The sequence below is a fragment of the Sturnira hondurensis genome, unplaced genomic scaffold (assembly GCF_014824575.4).
Source record: "Sturnira hondurensis isolate 20B ecotype Veracruz unplaced genomic scaffold, ASM1482457v3 Scaffold0006829, whole genome shotgun sequence".
Taxonomy (NCBI): Eukaryota; Metazoa; Chordata; class Mammalia; order Chiroptera; family Phyllostomidae; genus Sturnira; species Sturnira hondurensis.
The window spans coordinates 469,237-492,178 of record NW_028079460.1 but is presented as its reverse complement, the minus strand read 5'-3'; the positions used below and the strand labels follow the sequence as shown (position 1 = coordinate 492,178).

Below are 22,942 nucleotides of genomic sequence, written 5' to 3'. Positions count from 1 at the left end.
ATGGTCTCTGGCTTGCTCCCGTTTCCCAACATCCTTCCCGATGCCCTGGGGAGCAGAGCTGGCGAGGGGAGGCAGTGGGAATGAGACTGTGTCCTGTTCTCACCAAGGACAATAAGGGCCGGAAAGGGCTGGCCTGGTGCAGACTCCCCTCCCTGCCTGCCCTGAGCGCCTCCACCAGCCAGGACCCCCTGCCGTGCCCTGCATGCCAGGCACCCCTCACGCCAGTTCCAGTGCAAGGGGAGTCAGGCCCCCGAGGGCTGGGAAGACTTCTCGCTCCATCTCATGTTCACACTGCCCTCTTGGCGGTGGTGTCACTTCCTGGCCCAAGGACTGCCCTGCTGGGCCAGCCTCCCCCACTCCCATCCCCTCCCCCATAGTGTTTACTCGTTTCCTGAGTGGGCACGGGAGGCATGGGTGCAGGGCCGCGCGTGCGCATGCGAGAGAGAGCAGGAGGCAGGAGGAAACATCTGGCTTCCCTCTGTCCTCCAGACCGCCCCTCCATTCCCCAGGCCTCTGGTCTGAGGGTGGAGCGGAGCCCCAGGAGTCCAGGGGCCAAGAGGTCAGTATGTTTGCCCTTCTCACCTTCAGGTCTCCTGAAGCCAGGATACCTCCCACCCACTTACTTAATGATGGTGATCAGGGAGCTGGGATACCTCTGCCAGGGTTAATTGGTAGGTCAGATACAGGCACCCTGCAACTAGGCACCCTACAGATAGGCTGGGTGGAGGGCCTAGGTCGGCGCCAACCTGCCTTGTATATACATTCCCTGAGGAAGGGGTCATTATTTCTGGGCCACCTGCTGTCCCTGGTGCCTACACAGTGGGTACCCTGGCACCTGCTCTCCAGCTCCTCCCACCCTCCCTTAGTTTGGCCTCACCCAAGCTCTCATCTTTGGAAGTCAGCTGCCCTCAGGTGGCCAGATACCCCCAGCTGTGTCTACTCTCACCTGGGCTGGGACCTGGCCCTCTGCTCACTGTTCCCACCCCAGGTCAGGATAAAGTCAGGAGACCCAGATCCAGCCCATCCTCCTTGTAGGTCCAGGGCCCATTTTGGACAACCTCTCCTCCTCCCTCAGAGGGTCTGACATACTGCAACCCCCCCCTCCAAGCATCACTAATTAAGTTGGAGCCTAGAGCGGCTACACCCTCTCAGGGAAGAAGCTCCGGTCTTCACTGAACTCTTTGCCTCTGCTCCCAGCCTAGGTGAGCAAGGAGACTTGCCCCAGGCTACAGCACCCCCAGGGCAGCTGGTTCTTTGGGTCCTCTGAGAAGGTTGGCATCTGCTGGAGGTTCGGCTGCAATCGTCCCCAGCCCCTCAGGGTGGGTTCGAAATGGATCTTGTCGCTCCTCTCCTGGAGACATAAGCTCATGGCGCCCTCTGCAGGCCTCCTAGACATAAGCTCATGGCGCCCCCTGCAGGCCTCCTGGGTAAGCTGCATCACACTTTCTCAGCCTGGGCACAGGAGAAAGGGTTTGGGATTTCTGCCACACATGGCAGAAGTGAGTTGGGGTGGGCCTCTAATCAGAGGAAGGTGAGGAGGGGGGCTCTAATTAATTTTTCTAAGATTATTTATTTATTTATTTATTTATTTTTAGAGGGGAAGGGAAGGAGAGAGGGGGAGAAATATCAATGTATGGTTGCTTCTCATGCGTCCCCTGCTGGGAACTGGTCTGCAACCCAGGCATGTGCCCTGGCTGGGAACTGAACCACGATCGTGTGGTTCACAGGCCCGCACTCAATCCACTGAGCTACACCAGCCACAGCTCTAATTCTTGACCAGATTTTTGACTCCTTCGTTTTCATTAGGTCTTCCTTCCTCACTTTGGCACATTCCGTGTACAGGATTTTCTGTTCTAGAAGGGCAGGTTCTTTAAACCAAAACACTGGTCTTTAACGCCCATTACAAGGCACTGCACCCACCCTGGAGCCCACGCCACCCAGCAGGAGGGAGGGTGCCTGTGCCCCAGAGGAAGGGAGCCCTGGACAGGGGTTCCTCTGGCAGGTCACGGACAAAGCAGAACCCGGAAAGCCACATCTCTCAGGCCGCCTCCCTGTCGTTTCATATACTTTGCTAAAACTTAGTAATTCCTAATCTCTTGGCTACTAGACAGAAAAAAATGAAGGCACCCGAACAAAGCAGATGGAGCAATGATCAGCCTCGGGAGTCTTGCTAAACACAGGCGTGCACGCCCGCGCTGGGGTAGAACAGGGAGGCAACACCAGTAGGGAACCCTATCCCAGACTAGGAGAGGGGGCAGGGGCTGGTTTGCTGAGAGGGCAACTGGGAGTAACAAAGCCCACACCTGTGTAAATGGACCCCCATGGGGAGGTGCAGGGGTGAGAAGCCTTCCTTTCCTGTTACTCTTCTGTTCCAAAAGCTATTCCAGTTCTGAAGAGCTTTCTTGGCCTGCAGACTTTATCCCTTTTCCCAAGGTCAAGTCTGCTGATTGCTGGTGCACTTTTCTTCCATGATGAGACACAAGCTTCTGCCATTCCAGTGCCTGGCAAAGTACCTGGCCACTGATGGCACTTCATAAAATATTTGCTGCCCTGGCTGCTGTAACTCAGTGGATTGAGCGTGGGCCTGCGAACTAGATGATCGCGGTTCGATTCCCAGTCAGGGCACATGCCTGGGTTGCAGGCCAGTTCCCGGCAGGGGCCAGTTCCCAGCAGGGGATGCATGAGAAGCAACCATACATTGAGGTTTCTCTTCCTCTCTCCTTCCCTTCCACTCTAAAGATAAATAAATAAAATATTTTTTTAAATTTGCTAAAAATGAACCTTGGTTGCCCTGGCTACTGTGGCTCAGTGGATTGAGCACCGGCCTGCGAACCACAGGATCGCGGTTCGATTCCCAGTCAGAGCACATGCCTGGGTTGCAGGCCATTTCCTGGCAGGGAACTCAAGAGAGGCAACCATACATTGATATTTCTCTCTCCTTCTCTCCTTTCCTTCTTCTCTAAAGATAAATAAATTAAAAATCTTAAAAAAAAAGAACCTTGGTGGAAGAAAAGCCCCACTACCCCCAAGTTCTAAAAACAGCAGGTACCCCATGTGCCCTAACATTCTGTATATCACCCCGGCATTGGCAGGAGAGGGTCACAGCTTATAACAGCTCAGAGCCACAAAGAATCAACTTTATTGGATATTCAAGGTCAGTTTCTCTTTTTGCCCTTGCCAGCGACCTTGGCTGGCGTGAGGATTGGAGCTGTCGCCTGATACAGTGCGGAGGAAATCTTGTTGATATAGTACAGGCCAACCATGGAGAAGATGAAGCTGCAGGGCAGAGACAGAAAGGTCATGGCATCAGCAGTCTGGTGTTTCCCAGGGCAGACACCAGCACCAGGGAAGGAATCCAGGCTCAGACTTAGGAAAATGGGGAAGGGCAAAAGAGGGAGAAGAGATGGGGAGGGAGGTACAGGGAAGGATGGGACCATCACAGGAGGATCGAGGGACAAAGAACAGGATATCCATTACCCTGCTGTCAGGCACTTACCAGGTGGTGACACAGACTCGATGGATGAGACCAGATGCAAAAAGAGCCAATAGGAGGCAAAGGAGAACTGGGGAGGAAGAGGCGACAAGCAAGGTGGAAGTCAGAATGGAAATACCAGGTCAAGTCTAGGAGAAATCTGGGGCTTTCTGACTCTTGGGGACTCTGCCCGGAGGGGTGTGGCATGGTAACCGCAGATGGCCTCACTGATGCCCGGGACACGGAGGCATGCTCACCACCAGCTCTGCCTCAGATGCCATTTAACTTCCCTGTCCTGGATTTCTTCCAGAGAAAAGGAAAAGTGATGGCAGAGTCGGAAGGGCAAGGCTTGCTCCCATGTGGGGAAGAGGGTCAAGACCTTTCCAACAGAAGCCAGCCAATGGGGATCAGTTCATCAAACTGGCCAGTGGTGGAAGCCAAGGGCCTCACTCAACAGACACAGGTTGGAGTGCAAATTGCCTGTATATATGTGCCCATGGGCACAGAAAAGTACTGTAGTCTGTCTGTCTAGATCGGGACTGGAGAGAAGGTGGAGGGCAGGGCAAACCCTACTGGCTGGTTGGGGAAGAGCAGGGCAGGCAAAGGTCAGGAACCCTGCCCTACAACGAAGAGTTCTTTCACAAGTAAGTGACAACAGTTCTCAGGGAAACGAAGCCGGGGCTGCTTGGTGGATGGAGCTGCAGAAGCCTGCACAGGGCTGGGTAGAGAGAGCAAGACCCAGAGTGGGATGGCCAACAGTGACACTCTGTCCCACCAGAGACAGGCTTCACATGAGATGGCATCTGCTGTCAATTTTTTAAAATCCTTTATAAGAGATACTTATTATTTTAACCTTGAAGGTTGTCTTGATTTCTTGGAAACCCATCAATGAAGAATTGATCTTTCTGAACATCAGCAGCCATTGTCTGATGCTCAGAGGATCAATTCTTGATTGGACTCATTTTGCTCTTTAAAATACTGAGGGTTATCTCTGGCATAATCTTTCCCTCTTTAATGTACTTTTCAATGAGTTCACCAAACTGTGAATCTGGGTTTTTCCTTCCATCACCAAGTTCTCCTACAGAAAAGTGTGTGAGGCCACATTTGTGGACAATGCAGCAGCACGGTTCCCTCTACTGGCACCAGGACCGACAAGGATTATGACCAGCAGCTTCCTGAGGTGACCAGGGCAGACCCAGCAGGAAGCTAAGGCCCAGAATATGCAGCAGCCAGGGCTACAGCCTTGCAGCGCAGAACACTGACGGAGCTGACAGCAGCCTGACCAGCGAGAAGGGGACTGGCAGGGGCGGGGTGGGTCCCAGCACCCATGGTGTCTGCACCCGAGGCACCAGGAGGGGTCTCTGCCACCAATTTTTGAGCATGTGGCATCCCTGGTATGATTGCTTTATAAACAATTCTCCATAAATAAATAAGTTATCAAACCTCCATTACATGTGCAATAACAAGGATCATTCCAAACAGGAAACAATCTAAGTTATTCTAATTTGGTCAGGATTCCTGCTGACCTAGAAACTTGGTGTATTGGGCTCTTTACAATCATCTCAGATAGAGTTCACTAATATTGGGTCAATTTCACATCAGAACCCCTCAACGAACTTGATCCTTCCTGCTTGCTGCTTCTGGCGGAAACAAAGAACAACTCCCCATGGATGTATGCAGAACAGGTCCAAATTTGTCTGCTCCCTCAAATTTTCCCTGGGAACTGTCCAGAAGGCAACTGAGTTTCTGGCTTTCAGAGGCCTTCTCGTCCAGCTCCAATTCCAGGTGCCAGCTGAAGTCCTGGATCCAAAGTGTCATCCGTCTCCAGTCTTACAAACATATTTCCTTCTCCTAAACATCCTTTACCTTCTAAGCACCTGGAAATTCAGTACTGTGTTGGGGGAGAATAGAGGAGAGCATTCAACTTCTCCACCCCCAATTTTCACTTACTCTCAGGGAAGATCTTTGCTTGGAATCCTTTGCCGAAGACAAGATTCTCCAGATTATTGAAGGCCTGGGTTGAGGGAATTAAGGAGGAGGGCAGAACTGTGTAGGCACTGGAATGGGCACCAGCCCGCCGGGCCCTCCGCCCTTCCCACCCTCAAACGCCCCGCCCCTCTCCCCCGCAGGAGGATACAGTGAGAGAGAAGACGAAGAGGCCGGAGCCGAGCAGTCCCCCCTGGATGGTGAGCCACTCGGTGGAGGCCAGCTGGCGGCTGTACATCTGCATCCCAGCGAAGAGCAGCAGGGACAAGAGGGAGGACAACGCCAGCGAGGTGCCCGTGCCCACCGCTGGAGAGGATCAAAGCGGAGACCAGCAGTCAGGCCCGGTCCTCTCTCCAGGAGCCGCAGGCATATTCGGCAGGTCCCGGAGTTTGAGGGCCCGACCATCCAAGCACTCCCGGGCCTGCAGCCATACTCCCCAAATCCCCACACTACACGGCGACCCCCAGGAATTCCTCAGCCCAGGACGCCCGGCACCCTCCGTCCAGTCCAGTGCAAACTGGCCCGCCCCCTGGGACCCAGGACACGTCAGCTCTGAGAGAAGCGGACCAGGAAAGCTGGTCCGCCCCAAACCCCGACCCCCACGAATCCGTCCGGGGGTTCCCGCTGGTCCGTTACCCATCACGCCCTGCCCGTGGGTCCAACAGACGCCTCCAGCCAAGAAAGACCGGAGACGAGCTGGATGCGTCAGCACCTGGCGCAAACTCTCTTCCCGCGTCCTCCCCTTTCTACTTTTGGGCGCCTGCACGTGGCGACCTCTTCCGGCGGGGAGGAAACATTGCCGAAGAGGATCTTGAGCCACCGCCCTAGTCCCGGGTCCTTACCCGCACCCTGAGCAACTCAGTGCACGCTGGCTGCACTTAACTCTTCAAGTCACTGGGACCATGGCCCATAGCTTCTTACTCACCTCTGTCTTCTTTGTCATTTATGTCACCTCTAATGCCTGTTCTTCAAACCTCCTTCCCACTACGGAACATTGCCTGACATGTCCCATAGACTCTCTGCCAAACCAGAATCTAGTCCTACCATCCTGGGGTCCATCTTTCTCTAAAACTATCCTTCCGCTCTATATGACTAAGAATAGGAACGCGAACATAAGATAGGTTCTCCCCTCAAACACCATTCCATGTTACACTGCTCCCCGCCACCAACGCCTTCTGAGAACCACGTGGGGAAAATGATTTCCCACCTCCTACCCTGACTGGCGCTGGTTGAGGCTTGTCCCCGGAGCATGCGCAGTGATATTTCACCCCCATACCTCCCCACACCCCCACCGGGCTCCTGCGTTAAGCCCAGGGTTCTCAGCTGCTGCCCGGATCGGGCACCCGGGGGCGGGCGGGCGGGCAAGGTAGGGCCATGGCTGAGGGTGAGGATATGCAGACCTTCACTTCCATCATGGATGCACTGGTTCGCATCAGTGTGAGTTAAGGTGGGGTCGAGGGGAAGGGGAGGTGGAGTACAGCGGTCCGGGGCGGGCCGGGACCTCGAACAGGTGGAAATCCGGGAAGATGCTGGGATGCAGACAAGGGGCTGGTGATGGCGGAAAGGACCGGGAGGGTTGGGATGTAGGTATGAGAGGGTAATCCGGGGAGCAGCAGCCTGGAGATGAGTGCCGTGAAGGCGTCCATCTGCAGGGGTGTGAGAAGCTAGGAGCTGCCCGGACGCAGCGGGTGGGCTGGGGTAGCAGCCAACAGGGCTGGGGCTGCAGAGCAATGGGGCTATCCTGTGAGGAGGGGGCGTTTGTGAACTTGGAAATTTTCCAAGAAAACTGAGGACAGGTGGAGGTGGCGAAGTATTCGCCCCAGGGTGTAGTTCTCAATTTGGACAGCTCCTCAAGACCCCACCCTACCGCACCCCCACCCCGGGCTGCCTCTGAGCCTCTAGCAGTTGTCATGGCAACCCATGCCCGGCTCTCCCAGGGGCGGTGCCAACCCTGCTCTCCCCCCTCTTCCTTCCCCCTCCCTACGTGTCCCTCCCTCCTTTGTCAGCTGCGCCCCTGACCGGGATGGCTGCGAAGAGAGGGACCAAGGTGAGGTGAGGGGGTGGGGCATAGCTTGAGGACCCTGGCCACTAAGAAAGGGAGGAGTACTTCCGGTGGGGAGGGGGCGAGTAGGCTAGGCGTTTGTTTACCCCTTGCTTGCGGAGGGGTTTGCGGCTACCCCGGGTTATGCCTGAGGAGGGAGCGGAGGTCCAGATGGTGGGGGCGAAGGAAAATGGGTTAGTATATCGGGAAACTGGAAGAGACGGCTGGGGAAGTGAAGGATGGTGGATGGAGGCTGGGGCAGCCTCGGGCCGGAGTCGCGGCAGGAAGGCTGCCACGGAGAGCAGGAGGATGGAGAAAGAGCTGCGCCTCCCGTTAGTGAGGAGTCACACGGGGGTGGGGGGTCCCGCACCTAGGTGTCGAATTGACTGTGTCCTTGAGAGAAGTGCCGAGGTAGTAGCAGAGGTGGGGGAGGGGGCAGTGGCCAGGTGAGAGGGGCTGCAGATCCTGCTGGGCAGACGGAGTGGAGGGGGTGGGGTTTGACTCTGGAAAGCTCAAGCTCCAACCATGAGCTCCAACCATCCCTCCTCCTCTGTAGGCCTTTAGCTCTGCAGGAGGGAAAATGAAGTAAGAGACAGAGCTGAGGTCTGTGAACCAGGCCTAGTCTGGTGCTGGGGAAAAGCCATAGGTAGTTTGCCTTGTCTCTTTCCAAGACCCCCTTGGGCAGCTGAGAGGCCTGTCAAGATATGCCCAGGTGTGCAAGCTCTGACCCAACCTCCTGGTCCCTCTACAGACGAGCATGAAGAACATGGAGAAAGAACTGCTGTGTCCAGTGTGCCAGGAGATGTACAAGCAGCCACTGGTGCTGCCCTGTACCCACAATGTGTGCCAGGCCTGTGCCCGTGAGGTGCTAGGCCAGCAGGGCTATGTAGGACATGGTGGGGACCCCAGCTCTGAACCTACCTCTCCTGCCTCCACCCCTTCCACCCGAAGTCCCCGTCTCTCTCGCAGAACTCTCCCCAAGCCAGACCGCTTGGACCGGCTGCTTAAATCAGGTGGGCCTGGAGCCTGTGGGATGGGGTGAGGATGCTGGGATGCTTATCAGGAAGATGAAAGGGGTGCATCCCTGGCCAGGGGTATCTGTCTGTCTTTCACGGGGAGGAGATACTGCTCATTTAGGCTCTAATAATTCAGTTGAGCTATGTCATAGTGAAAATTAATTTTTTAATTGAACAGACTTTCCCCACCCCTAGCCAGCTGTAATTTTCAGCTCTCTACCTCTTCTGCCCATCCACAGGCTTTGGGACATACCCCGGGCGGAAGCGAGGAGCTTTGCACCCCCAGGTGATCACGTTCCCCTGCCCAGCCTGCCAGGGCGATGTGGAGCTGGGGGAGCGAGGCCTGGCAGGCCTGTTCCGGAACCTGACCCTAGAGCGTGTGGTGGAGCGCTACCGCCAGAGTGTGAGCGTGGGTGGTGCCATCCTGTGCCAGCTGTGCAAGCCCCCACCACTAGAGGCCACCAAGGGCTGCACCGAGTGCCGTGCCACCTTCTGCAACGAGTGCTTCAAGCTCTTCCACCCCTGGGGCACCCAGAAGGCCCAGCATGAGCCCACTCTGCCCACCCTCTCCTTTCGCCCCAAGGTGAGCCAGCACTTGCAGGGTTTGAGAAGGTAGCAGCATGGTAGAGCTGGGTGGGTGCAGGTCCCTGGCACTGTGGGCCTCCAAAAGGAGGTGGACAGGAGCTCACCATTGCCAAGCTCCTTTTTCTGTGACAACAACAAAAAAATGCACTATCCTGGCTGGTGTGGCTCAGTGGATTGAGCGCTGGCCTGGGAGCCAAAAGGTCATCGGTTTGGTTCCTAGACAAATCTTTGAACATCTTTGAGCCCTCATCTCATCTGCTGAATGAGGCTACTACTGTGTGCTCTGCAATATCCACACCCACAGGGCTGTTCGGAGGATCACATGATAAATACATATCAAGCACCTATGTGCCTAGTGCTGTTCTAGGCATTGGGATGTGACAGAAAACAAGATGGACAAGGTTAATTGTTAACCACAAGGCTGAGATTAACTCATTATTTTTATTGTTATCTCTACACCTTTCGTGAGGTAGATGAAGGGAGGAGCAATGCTGCGGCCGGGAGGGTACATGAAAGGCTCTCTTTGATGCCAGTATGTACCACCAGGTGGCACTGTGGAGCATCACCAGCTGAGCTCCCTTCCACCCCCATCTGGTCAATGAAGGGAGGGCACCAAATTGCTCCTGTGGCAGGTCAGCACCCTTTATGCACACCATCGGCTGACTATGCCACTGCTGTTTCTGTTCCCAGGGCCTCATGTGCCCAGACCACAAGGAAGAGGTGACCCACTACTGCAAGACATGCCAGCGGCTAGTATGCCAACTCTGCCGAGTGAGGCGCACCCACAGTGGGCACAAGATCACACCAGTGCTCAGCGCCTACCAGGCCCTCAAGGTGAGGACCACCACCTGCATACACACAGCCCCAGTGCTAACTCACTCACACCTTCTTATACCTCTTAACTGCTGGTTTCTGCAGAGCTGGGTGATTGCCCACCTTTTTTACCCCCTCAGGACAAACTGACAAAGAGCCTGACATACATCCTAGGAAACCAGGACACAGTACAGACCCAGATCTGTGAGCTGGAGGAGACTGTGAGGCACGCTGAGGTGAGGGAGGGTGTTGAGGTGGCCCTTGGCCCTACCTGGGGGGTGGCAAGGGGGTTTGGGTAGTCATGGCCCAGTCACCTGGTTGCAAGCTCAGGAAGCCAGTGTGGGGTCCATGAACGTGTTGTGGTTCTGGTTAAACCAAATCGGCAGAGACATCAGTGCCCCAAGGCAGGCTGCACCTGGAGCTTCAGTGGGGCCAGGGTGGCTATTGCCAAGACAGGGGATGCTTGCAAAGCCCCAGGGACACAGCTCAGATGCCCTGAGGCTCAGTTGCCTGCTGAGGATGGCACTTATTCCTGGAGTTCAGGGAAGGCGACAGCTCTGATACTATCTTCCAGATCTTATGAGTCAACCGACACAGGGTGGGCGGTGAGGACAGCACGGACGCCGGGAGAGGGGGTGCCAGGGCCACCCCTGTGGACATTAGGGCACTCATGATCATTTTTCTTTTGGGGAGCCCTTAGGGATTATGGTGTGGGCTCCAGGAAAGTTGGCATGAGTGGTCAGGAGTTGAGCCCATCTGGGTGTACAGGTGCCTTTGGACCCATAAGCCTGGCCCTGTTGAAGTGGGTGGGTAGGATTTCCCCAGATTCTCTGTGACCCTAGCCATGGTGTAGTACCCTAGGAGGCTGGTGCAGGCCCTGCCTTCAAGAAGATAGTAAGTGTTCCTCTCTGGGCAGGTGAGTGGTCAGCAGGCCAAGGAAGAGGTATCCCAGCTGGTTCGGGGGCTGGGGGCTGTGCTGGAGGAGAAGAGGGCATCGCTGCTTCACGCCATAGAGGAATGCCAGCAGGAGCGGCTGGCCCGTCTCAGCACCCAGCTCCAGGAGCACCGGAGCCTTCTGGATGGCTCGGGTCTGGTGGGCTACGCCCAGGAAGTCCTTAAAGAAACAGACCAGCCTTGTTTTGTACAAGCAGCCAAGCAGTTACATAACAGGTACATCGGGGCAGAGCTCAGGACACAGGTTCTCGAGGGGCAGAGGCATCATGGGTGTAGCTGATGTCCAAGACAATGTCTCAAGTACCATCCAAAGGAGAACTGGGCCCTGAGGATTTTCTCTAAGCCACACCAATATCCAGCTTGCCTGAAGGGATAAGGAAAAGACCCAAAGCTGATGCCGGGGCTCTAGGGGCAGTCAGGCAGAATCAAGGAGAAGGATGGCTGCCCAGATGGCAACGCCTGATTCTTGCATACCCCTCTCCCAGGATTTCCCGGGCTACAGCGGCCCTCCAGACATTTCGGCCAGCTGCCAGCTCTTCCTTCCGCCATTGCCAGCTGGACGTGGGACGTGAGATGAAGCTTCTGACAGAGCTTAACTTCCTTCGAGGTGAGGAGATGGCCAGACCCCATGCCCACTTAGAGCCTTCCTCCCTTCTTCCCCAGCAGCGGGCCCGGGGGGCAGTGCCCACCAAGGACCTCCCAGCCTACTGCCCGGCCTGGCCAGCCGCCCCTGCCACCTAGCCCACCGGCCACCCGGCCCCACCGCGCTCAGCGCTGCTTCTCCCTCTCTTTGTTTGTAGGCTGTGGCCACCGCGGACTCTGCTCCGGAGCACCCCAGGCAAGTCAGCGGCCCGGGCCCCCTGCTCCTCCCCGCAGCCCCCTTGCAGCTCAGCCACCCATTCTTTGCTTCCTTCTCTGCCCTGCTTTAACCAGACTCCTGATCCTCCCCGGACCTGAGCCTCCCTTAGGGGTTTGCCTGGTCCTTGCCCTTCTGACCTTCTGTCCTTGTGCCCTTGTCCTCTAGACTTTTCTGCTCTTTTCCTTAACCTTTGTGCCTTGCCATCAAACTTTGGCTTGCCCTCTGTGGTCCCCCACTTTCTGTCTTGCTGACTGTATCTCTTTCCCTCCTACTCTGTCCCCTCCTTCCTGTTCAGGGCCCTCTTGCCTGGGTTCCAGTGGCCTTTCCCTGCAGCTCCTCTTTATCCATAGAATAAAAAGGGTCATAGAAAGAAGCATCCCCACCTGGTCTGATACCCTCATTTGACAGAGGAGGCAATTGAGGCACAGAAAGGGGAAGTAACTCACCTAAGGCCAGTGTGGCAGTCAGGACTAGCACCCGGGCCTCCCACCTACCTAGCATATTCCTGCCTCTCTCCTTCCCCCTTGGGCTCTGTCCGCCCATCCCCTGCCCAGGGTCCAGACGGGTTTCTACCCGAGGTCCCTCTCACCCACACTCACCCCCCCGGCTCCCGCTGCTTTCCCTTCTCCTGCCCACCCTCCATGCCCGGCCAGTGGCCAGGCCCTGAATGACCCTGCTCTCCCTTCCAACAGTGCCTGAGGCTCCAGTCATCGACACCCAGCGCACCTTTGCCTACGACCAGATCTTCCTGTGCTGGAGACTGCCTCCCCACTCGCCGCCTGCCTGGCACTACACCGTCGAGTTCCGGCGCACAGACATGCCTGCCCAGCCGGGCCCCACCCGCTGGCAGCGGCGCGAGGAGGTGAGGGGCACCAGCGCCTTGCTGGAAAACCCTGACACAGGCTCTGTGTACGTGCTGCGTGTCCGTGGCTGCAACAAAGCGGGCTATGGCGAGTACAGTGAAGATGTGCACCTGCACACCCCCCCAGCGCCCGGTGAGTGGGCAGGTGGGTGGGCACAGGGTGGCACAGAATGGGGCAGGGTACTCTGGGACCCAGGCATTAACAGCTGGGGCTGGCTGAGCACTGGAGAGACAGTACAATGCAGTGGATCACACTAACTCTGGAGCTGGACCTCCTCGGGTCAAATCCCAGCACTGCCTCTTGCCAACTGTGTGGCTTTGGGCAAGTTATTCACACGCTCTGAACTCAAGTTCCTCTTCGGGAGAGGCATTTACAATACTCACCTCATAGGGTTGTTGTTGGAGTTAATTGAATTGATGATACATGTAAAGTCTTAGCCGAGTTTGCACCTCAAATAAGGGTTTCAATAAATGAGAGTAAAGGGACTCCCCAGAAAGTAGTGCAGACCCTGGGATGCAGGCATAACAAAGGAGCATCACCCCCCAGAAGGTGCAGAGAGGTATGGGTTGGGTGTAAGGACCAGATGTGACTGCCAGAGTGTGGGCTGGACCCTGTAGGCAGGGGGTGGTGGGTGGGAGTCACCACAGGGAAGGGAGCAGGGGACTGTGCATGGGGCCAGCCACGAGGGCGGGTGGAGGAAGCACTGTGAGTCACCTGGGCCTGGAAGGCTGGTTTCTGTGGCCACCGGTCGTCACTAAACTCTTCCTGGGGCCCATGTCCATCTGGAACACCCCCTTCTTTTTTCCTTACCCGCCTCACTGCTGCTGTCCAGGCCCTGTTTCCAAAGCCTCCTACCTGTCACGCAGCAGCTCGTGCCTTGTTCTGAGGTCTCCCAGTGTCTTGTGCTAAAGCCTCGCAGACCCCAATGCCAGTGTTTGGCCCTGAAGTCCTTCCTTTTGTCTCCACCCTCCCCCACTCCAGTCCTTCACTTCTTCCTGGATGGCCGCTGGGGCAGCAGCCGAGAGAGGCTGGCCATCAGCAAGGACCAGCGAGCCGTGCGGAGCATTCCAGGGCTGCCCCTGCTCTTGGCTGCTGAGCGGCTGCTCACTGGCTGCCACCTGAGTGTGGATGTGGTCCTGGGTGACGTAGCCGTGACGCAGGGCCGCAGCTACTGGGCCTGTGCCGTGGACCCAGCTTCCTACTTGGTCAAGGTGGGCGTCGGACTGGAGAGCAAGCTTCAGGAAAGCTTCCAGGGCGCCTCAGATGTGATCAGCCCCAGGTCAGGCCGCTCTGGCAGGGATGGGGTGTGGGAGCCCTGGGTGGGGGCTGGGACAAGGTGAGGTGGCAGGGAGAGCACAGACTTGCTGGGGTGAAGCTGGGAGGAGACTGGGAGGAGGCAGCAGGGTAAGGGAAGCCAGGCCAGGGAACATGTGGGATCAGTGGAGGGCTTTGAGGGTTGAGTTTTGGAGTGTGCGGCTGGGGGAAAAGATGGTAGAAGAGGGAACCACCTCCACTTCCTTCTGTCTGCCACTCGGGTCTGATGTACCATCTCTCCCAGCCACATGTCTTTCCCCCCAACACCGCATTTCCAACACCCTTTCCCCACAAACCCTTTTCTCCCACACCTTCCCAACCCTGTCTTTTCGTAACACCCTGAAGTTCTTCCCTTAAACTTTCCATCTCTAAACGCTCTCATCCCTGACATCTACCTAACACCCCCACACATGCTTTCCCCCTGAACGCTTAATCCCAGTACTCCACCCCCCAGGACCCCATTTCTTCCCAAAGCTTTCTGTCCCCAACCCCCATCTTCCTGACATCTATCTGTGATCCCAATGCGCCCTCATCTGTCTCCCATTTCCCTTCCCAGCACCCTTTCTCTGCTCTTCCTGTCACCCCCGAACCTCAGTCACCAAACCGCATTCTCCCAGCAGCCTCTGCCCCGCGGAGCCCCCTCCCCGAGTGAGAGCCCAAACCACACTTCCCGCCACCCTCCCGCCACCCTCCCGCCTCGATAAGGCTGCCTTTCTTCAGTGTGCCTCATCAGCACCTCGTCTTTCTTTTGCCCCAACACCGCTCTTGCCGGTGTGGTGTCCCTTCAGAACCCCTTTCCTGCCAAACCAACCCCCCAACCCTACAGTCTAACCCCCTGTCTCATCGACATGTTTTCCCTCAACACCCCAAATCCGTCATTTCAACCGACACTCCATACCTCCGCCATCTCAGCGCTCTGGCGCACCGCCTGCCACCCCCGTGCTCCGCCCTCCAACACCTTCTACCCAATGCGCGCTCCTGCAGGTACGACCCAGACAGCGGGCACGACAGTGGCGCCGAGGATGCCACGGTGGAGGCGTCGCCACCCTTTGCTTTCCTCACCATTGGCATGGGCAAGATCCTCCTGGGGTCCGGGGCCAGCTCCAATGCAGGGCTGACGGGGAGGGATGGCCCGGCAGCCGGCTGCACTGTGCCTCTGCCGCCCCGCCTGGGCATCTGCCTGGACTACGAGCAGGGCCGGGTCTCCTTCCTGGATGCTGTGTCCTTCCGCGGGCTTCTGGAGTGCCCCCTGGACTGCTCGGGGCCTGTGTGCCCCGCCTTCTGCTTCATCGGCGGCGGTGCTGTGCAGCTGCAGGAACCGGTGGGCACCAAGCCCGAGAGGAAGGTCACCATCGGGGGCTTCGCCAAGCTGGACTGACCATTGCACGCCCTGCCTGGGCCCTGGCCCGCCAAGCTTCCTGGAGCCGGGTTATTCCTCCGGCAGCTTTTCCCTCAAACTCTTCCTACTGTGTGGTCCTGTCCTTCACCCCATGTCTCTGTCTTCCCAGGACCTCCTCTTGACCCAGGGACACTGCTCTGCTCACCTCTCTGGGTGTTCCCCTTTTTCCCCATCGCCTGTCAACCCAGAACGCCAACCCACCAAGTTTCTGCTCCGTGCTCTGCCCTTGGTATCTCTCCCGAGTCATGGGGAGAGCCCCTCCTCCAGCTCCCGCCCCATCCTCCTTCTCAGGCCAGTTGGGAGAGAAGCTCCCGGGCACCATCTCCGGCTCTGCCCTACCGAGCTCCCTGCCCCACTGATGCTGAGCTGCAGCCTCAGAGCAGGCAGGCTCTCTGGTTGGACACTGCCCGTGCAGTCCCTGGTGAGGGAAAGGACCCTACCCATTGTTTATGTGGGTCCCCATGCCCTTCAGCCGCATGCCTCTGATGCCCCTTCTCCCTCTTGCATGCTGTACTTGTCCCGCACCCATGCCAATGGGCCAAGCCTCCTTTTGGGGCCCCGGCGGAAATTGGGTGTCCGCATTGGGTTGGGCCAGGCAGGACCTCTGGTGCCCACTGCTGCCCCCTTACAGTAGGGACTGTTAGGTCTGTGCCAAGCAACAGCGGTCATTTTCACGGCTTATAAACAATAAACTGTGGTGCCAGGCATGTCTCTGCCTTCCCTGAGCTGACCATTCTTCTCACTTTCTGTGCCGGGTGTGGCTGCCCCCCCCCCCCCCCACGGGGAACCCAGGTCTCAGCCGCTGCTCGGAGCAGGGCTGCCTGGTGAGTACGGCACCCGAGGCACAGAGGTCCCCAAACCAGGCGCTCCCCAGCCTCCTGCCAACCCACTGGCCCAGCCCTGGCCACCAGGGGGTACATAGTCACCCACCCCTACTCTATGAGGCATCTGGGCGTGGCTCCCAGACCCCGAGGGAATGTGACAGAGGGGAAGGCACTGTGCCTGGGCCCAGAGGAGCAGGGAACCAGAACCACTTCCCCATTCTCTGGGGCAAGGGGAGCAGACCCTAGAGCCAGTGGGCAAATGGGGTGGCCCACAGCCAGGGAGGGGCCAGGCTGGGCACCGGATCTAACACTTATCGTGGGTGGCTGTGTTGACTCTGAGGCTGTTATCGATGCCTAAGGCTCTTCACAGCCCGGAATAGAACCACCTGAGGGCATGGTGCCAAGGGGAGGAAGGCGTGGCTGCCAGCCCCCAGCTGAGGTGAAGCCAGGGCCGAGCCACAGGCACGCAGGCCAGGGCCCAGCCACCTGGGTTTCGTTTCCTCTTTCCTCTTGTGCCACCAGCGATGGGAGAGAGGTGACTCGAATTCTTCTGCCAGCCACTCTGGCGCCCCAATGTCATCTTTCCACACACCCCTGCCACTGAAATGAGCCTGCCCCTCACCTTCTTTCCTCCCTGTCTTCTCCCCTAAAGGCCCCTTCCAGACTCCACACACACAGACGATGTCCTGACCGCCCCTCCCATCTAAGGTCACAAATGACACATCAGGAGTTGGCAATCAGGGCAGAGTAGGCCCACAGTTTATTCAGCTATGTACTCATTCCCACCCTGATCTGGGGGCGTACTCCCCGGAGCCCTGACAGGCTGCACTGGGGCTGGGTGGGTTAGAGGGCTTGGTGGGGCCTGCGAAGGAGGCCGTGAGCGCTCACTTGAACTCCCAGCTCACCCACCGGTTCAGAGCGGGGCAGTGGCTGGATTCTCGGGCAACGTGCCCCTACAAGTTGGCAGAAGTGGCTGCTGGGTTCATGTAAGAGAGGCTGCTGCCGCCGTTGCCTGCAGACACCTGGGGGGAGGTGGAGCAGGAATCCAGGCTGAGGGGCAGAAGCTTTCCTGGGAGGAACTACCCATCCACCCCTGGATGGCAGGCACCAAAGCATGACCCTCAAAGGGTTAATTTGGAGAGCACCTGCTGGTCACCACCACGGGCAGCCAGGAGACTGTAAACAGGGCCCGCCCTCCTCCTCCTCCTCCCCTCTACTCCCTCCCTGGGATTCCAATCAGCCCCCTTCCTCTCTCCTCCTGCCCCGTCTCCCTGCACTCTGCTCTTCTAGCCCAAGAAGGTAGCATGCTTATCCGTGTAAAACTGGAGAAGGAAGTCCCAGAAAAGGGAAAATGGGGTCAAGAAAAGGAAAGTCCCCCTCCCCCACCTGGAGTTCCAGCTGCAGGTGACCAAAGTAATTATTTACTAGGACCTGCAGAGAAAGGCCAGGAGAGGAAAGAGGCTCCTGAGAACCCCACCCGGGCTCACCTGGTTTGGTGAGACTTCTTCCACTCCATCAGAGACCCTCCCCTGCCCCCACCAGCCTTTCTCAATCTACCCTCCATCCTTGGGGCAACAGTGGGGGCACAGGCACTCGCTCCTTGTGAGTCCTGTGTGAAGGGCCCCCCTGGGAACATTGCCCACCCATTTCACCTCCAGGCACCCTGGCCACGGCAGTGGCACCAGTTCAGCTATGAAGTGAATGCTGTTCTGGAAAAGTTAGTAGTGGAGACACTCCCTTTCGAGGTCACCTTTCTTCCGTGATCTCTTCCCCAGGCCTTTCCCCCAGAACTCTTCTGACCTCTACCCCCGTTCTTGCCAGGCCCTCCACCCTTCACGTCTCCTCTCAACTCTTTCAAGTTCTTTGGGTTTTCTAAGTACCCCTTTAAAACCCCTTACCAGCCAAAACCTCTGTCTCTCTCCACCTGTGGGACCCATCCTCACCTCCTCATAAGGACTACGCTTGGTACTGCCAGGGGCCACATAGCGCCCGTGGGTGTGGTAGGTAGGGTAGTCGCTCATAGGGTGGTAGGCATCTTGGTTTGGAAAGATGTCCAGCTGCCCACAGTTCTTTCGGCGGCACTGACATGCAGCCTGGGGAGATAGGAGGTCATGGGGAGCCATGGAGTTCCTCCTGGCAGGGGGGCTCTGGTTCGGGCTGAGGACTGAACACTTACCAAGGCAACGAGATAGACGATGGCCAGCACGACCAGTACACACACAAGCACCAGCAGGGCTATGCCCCAGCCAGGCACCCCCGGCCCAAACCGGGCAGAGGAAGGGTATGACACCTTGTCAGCTAAAAGGAGAAGCAGTGATCAGGGCAGTCTCCCAAAGGAGGTGCCCCCCCCCCAGCACCCGGGGAAAAGCAGGAATCCAGACGCTGCAGAGAGACGGGCCCTGGAAGTGTGGTGCCAACCTAAAACAAGGGAGAAAAGCCTCACCACTGATTCCTGAGATGTCCAGGTTGTACTTGGCCGCTTCATGTAGTTGACGAACGAACTGTGCCTTTATGTTGTCACCACTGGTGGTGCTGTCTCGGAAGGCCAGAATCGATTCCACCACCACGGATCCCGGCCTGCTCCCAGGGAAATGGGCAACTCAGATCCCTGCTCCTGGACACTTGCCCCCAACCATAAGTGTGCCAGTCCCTCCCCACAGTCTCGACCACATCTACCCACTCAGACAGAGTCCACACCCAGGACTGTACCTGAAATTCACATTAGAGGAGCCCAGAAAATTGTCAGGTGCGTAAATCTGCAGAAACTGGGGTGAGAGGGAAAACACTAAGAATTAGCGCAGGTCTGAGCAGTTCTGAAGGCCGCTGCAGGGGAGTGCGTGATAGACAGGCACCTACTCACCAATTCAGTGATGTTTCTCTGCAGTTCCTGGTAGTAGTTAGTTCTGGGGTCCTCCAGGGAAGAGTTAAACGGGCGGTTCAAAATATGGAAGGACAGGAGGAAGAAGGAAATCCTGTGATTGGGGGAAGTGAGGGGCACTGTGCTACCATTAGTGCTGCTGACAGTGGTCCTGGTTCTGTGGCTGGCGGAGGTGGTAGGAGTATCAGAGTGGTGGCTGGGGACTGAGGATGGTGTGTCTTTGCCAGCTGGTATGGTGGTAGCCTTGGCAGAGGTGCCCTTGTGTGATGGAGTGGCAGCTGAGTTTGACATAGGGCCAGTGGCTAGGGAGGAGGTGGCACTGTGGACTGGCCCAGTGGCCAGGGACGAGGAGGCACCGTGGAGTGGAGAGGTGGCGGAGCTTGAGGCAGGGCCGGTGGCCGGCGAAGGGGTGCTACCGGGGCCTGGAGGGCTGGCGGAGCTTGAGGCAGGGCCGGTGGCCGGCGAAGGGGTGCTACCGGGGCCTGGAGCGCTGGCGGAGCTTGAGGCAGGGCCGGTGGCCGGCGAAGGGGTGCTACCGGGGCCTGGAGCGCTGGCGGAGCTTGAGGCAGGGCCGGTGGCCACGGAAGAGGTGGGATTGGAACTGTGGGCTGTAAGAAGTTGAGGGTTGAGTGCGGGGTTAAATCAGAAAAGGAGAAAATACATCCTGTAGCTTTTGGAGAAGTAATAACAGGAGGATTTGGAGACAAACCTCTGAGTCAGCCCTTCCCTCCTTCCTAGCTGGCAGCCTCCCTCTCTTCCCACAACCCTCAGCTCTTGACCGGCCATTGTCCACTCCTAAGATTTACCTCTTCTTTCCCCCCACCCCCAACCCTAGACTTCTCTTCAGGAATCATGTGTGCCCCAGCACCCACGCTCCCAAGGCAGGGGGTCCTCTCTTCTTAGCCAAATCCTTAGCCTTTCTCCTTTATTCTGGCACAGACTAGGCCACCCGTCTGCAGCTGCTGTCTCATGGGGTGCCATCTGCCAGGAAACAAAACCCACAGAAAGGCCGTGCGGAGCTGCCCCTGCCCCAGCTTGTGTCCCTCACCTTCAAGCCCTAGGAATAGCAGCAGCACCAGGAAGAAAGGGGCCTGGATCCCCGGAGTCATGGCGGTGCTGGGCCAGGTGGGGAGGGGGCAGGACAGACCTGGGCAGGCACTGCGTGTGAGGTGGGACGGCACAGGCACCTGCTGCTTTATACTGGTCCTTCACCCGCCCTAGGCTCAGCCAGAGCAGGTGACAGGTGACAAAACCCCGCCCCTTCCCCCCTCCCTACCTCCTATCTTTTCCTCCTCCTCCCCAACTATTCCTGTGCCCTCCGGTAGGGCACGTGGGCTTGAATCACTCAACCCTCTGACAAGCTGTTTGTTCTCCAGTTGGCCTCCCCCTTTCACGAGCCACCCTTGGCTCCAGAAGGTGGTGTGTTCAGGGAAAAGTGGGGGAATCTGGGACCTAGGTCCCCAAGGCTTTAGTTTTAGCCTCAGGGCTATGACCAAGGTGAGAAAAGGAATAGAGAAAGTGGGTAAGTTAGGGCTGGGAAATTCATATCAGTCCCCCACTACACTTCACCCTGGGCTCCTTGAAGCCCCACTCTGGGGGCTGAGAAGAAATGAGGAAGCTCACTCTGATTGGCCTGGTTCGGTGGGATGGGCACTGTCCCACAAAAGGAAAGGTCTGGGGTTGGATTCCTGATCAGGGCACGCACCAGGTTCCCAGGTAGGGTGTGTGAGAAGCAACCCATCGATGTTTCTCTCCCACATTGATGTTTCTCTCCCTCTTTCTCCCTCCCTTCTCCTCTCTCTAAAAAAAATCATAAATAAATATTAAAAAAATAATAAATGGGAAGGCTTGGTAAGGAGTAGACTAGGTGCTACTTTTGGACCCCCGCCCCCTACCACTTCCCGGAATAGCCCCACCTTGCTAACCACTCCCTGTCCTGTTCTGCACGTAGTTCTACCCTGAAACCCATAGTATCCCCCGCCCCGCCGGACTTTCCTAAGTTCCTTCCTTGACTTTCTTCTGAGAAGGGAACTCGAGAAAAAATTTCCACTTAAAAGGTGAGACCTTGGTTGCCGAACCCTAGGGTCTTTCCTTCCCAGTCTACCTGGCAATGACAGGCAGCCCGCCGGGCCTGCCAGGCTCTCCTGCCCTCTAGTGGCCACCGGGAGCCTCACGGCCCCTGCCCGGGCTGGTTGGCAGGCTGCCGCGGAGCGTGGGGAGAGGAGGTTGGAAGGCACTGCTTAAGTAGCGACTGAGAGAGGCTAGGGAGGGCAGCAACCCCATCGAGACGGATCAGTAGCTTGGGCAGAGAAGGGGAGGAACGCACTGTGTCAGCGATGGAGAGGCTGGGAACTTATGGAGAGGACTCTGGGGTGCGTGGGATGGTGTCTGGAGGAAATGGCGCTATGTGGGTGGGGTCCTGAGGTATGTGGAAGTGTCGACCAAGTACGTCTAGCAGAGCACATCGGAATGTGGGAGGTGGTGGGACAGGTTATGTATTAGGAGTGAGAGAGTTGGTAGGGCGACAGAATGGTATTGGGGGGCACTGAACTATCTTTCGGAGAGCATAGTGGTATTTGGGGCAGGTAAGCAAGGTAGGGGTGGGGGCAAAACTAGCGAGGGTGCATAATCTTAACAAAAGGTTTATTGTATTTTCATTTGAGAGAAAGGGGAAGGGAAACACGTATGTGAGAAAGCCCAACCGGCCACCTCCTCGCGCCCCAAGTGGGGATAGGAGAGCTAGCAACCTGGGTGTGTGCCCTCACTGGGAATCAAACTGGCGACCCTTCGGTTACCGTACAGCCGATAAGTGAAGTTCCAACCAACTGAGCCATGCCAGCCAGGACGTGGGTCGGACATGTTGGAGAACCGAGAGATATTTTGAGGGGCAGAAATATTTGGGACCAGAGAAGTATATTGGGACACAGCAGCACGTGTAGCTTAGGGTATCGGGCCCCATCCAGAGGTCCTGGGTTGCGGTCTCGGCCGACAGAAGCAGTTACGTCCGCTTTAAGAAAACAATTCCTAACTCTGACAAGTACAGATTGAAAACTGAACTTTAAAACACTTCTGTGCGGCGGAAGGCCTGGGACCACAGCTCCGCGGCGTGGGGCTCCACCCTGTTGGTGCGGCTCCGCGCGGCGCCCGGCCGGCGGCAGGCAAGGGGCGTGACGTCAGCTCGCGGGCCGAAGAGGCGGGGAAGCCCTGGACCCGACAGCGGGAGAACGCAGGAGTAACTAGATGGGCGGTTTCAAAACTTCAACCCCAGCCCCTGCCGGGCAACAACCGTTTCGTTCGGTTGCTAGGATATGCATTACCATGGCGACGGCTCGGCGCCAAGCAGTGGGAGTATTTAAAGAGCAACGCGCAGCCCGGGCGTCAGAAAGTGGCCTTCCGGGATAGGGATGTTGCTCCTTCTGCTTTCCCCCTCTTCCATACCATTCCCTTGACCCTCCCCGCGCCAAGTCACTCTAGCCTCCCAGGTGAACTCAGCTCCGCAGCGCACCCCAGTCTTTGGGCTAATCTTGCTTCAAGCGGCGGGGAACGGGATCCCGGCCCCGGGCGGGCGGGAGGGACGGGACGCGGTGCAGTGTTGTTCTTTTCCCCGCCAATATTGCACTCGTCCCGGCCTCCGGCCCCCCCGGCCCCCCGGCGCCCCCACTCACTACGAGCGGGGCAGCCCCAGCTGTCCTGACTTTCGATCCCGGCAGATTTTAGACTGGAGTGTCGCCGCTAGCATCGTGAGTAAGTGGGACTGGGAGGACTTTAACCACCCTCCGACCAGCCCCCTCATCCTTCACCTAACCCCCATCCCTCACCTAACCCCCATCCAGCACCTTCCTGTGGTCCAAACTGAGCCAAACTTCCTCTAGATCTCTAACTTCCAACCTACCAGCCCTCTCTCCCTTACCCGTCTCAGGTCTCTTCCTGCTCCCACA

General features: G+C 57.4%; 3 protein-coding genes across 3 annotated transcripts; 1 reads left to right on the top strand and 2 right to left on the bottom strand.

Annotated features, from left to right (window-relative positions):
* Positions 1–3,118: 3,118 nt before the first annotated feature.
* KRTCAP2 (keratinocyte associated protein 2) lies at positions 3,119–6,463 on the bottom strand. The gene is made up of 6 exons (XM_037050751.1): positions 6,447–6,463; positions 6,095–6,234; positions 5,610–5,764; positions 5,423–5,486; positions 3,497–3,563; positions 3,119–3,276 (listed from the first exon to the last, which is right to left on the bottom strand). The coding sequence occupies exons 1-6, from the start codon at positions 6,461–6,463 to the stop codon at positions 3,156–3,158; spliced, it is 564 nt and encodes a 187-aa protein (XP_036906646.1). The 3' UTR covers positions 3,119–3,155.
* Positions 6,464–6,816: 353 nt separating this feature from the next.
* Positions 6,817–16,003, top strand: TRIM46 (tripartite motif containing 46). Its single transcript, XM_037050589.1, has 10 exons — positions 6,817–6,895; positions 8,251–8,512; positions 8,755–9,098; positions 9,791–9,934; positions 10,054–10,149; positions 10,830–11,083; positions 11,353–11,474; positions 12,419–12,721; positions 13,571–13,868; positions 14,888–16,003. The coding sequence occupies exons 1-10, from the start codon at positions 6,833–6,835 to the stop codon at positions 15,279–15,281; spliced, it is 2,280 nt and encodes a 759-aa protein (XP_036906484.1). The 5' UTR covers positions 6,817–6,832; the 3' UTR covers positions 15,282–16,003.
* An 853-nt stretch (positions 16,004–16,856) lies between these two features.
* MUC1 (mucin 1, cell surface associated) lies at positions 16,857–20,199 on the bottom strand. Its single transcript, XM_037050586.1, has 7 exons — positions 20,053–20,199; positions 18,987–19,612; positions 18,836–18,891; positions 18,570–18,703; positions 18,303–18,424; positions 18,070–18,219; positions 16,857–17,148 (listed from the first exon to the last, which is right to left on the bottom strand). The coding sequence occupies exons 1-7, from the start codon at positions 20,111–20,113 to the stop codon at positions 17,080–17,082; spliced, it is 1,218 nt and encodes a 405-aa protein (XP_036906481.1). The 5' UTR covers positions 20,114–20,199; the 3' UTR covers positions 16,857–17,079.
* Positions 20,200–22,942: the final 2,743 nt, after the last annotated feature.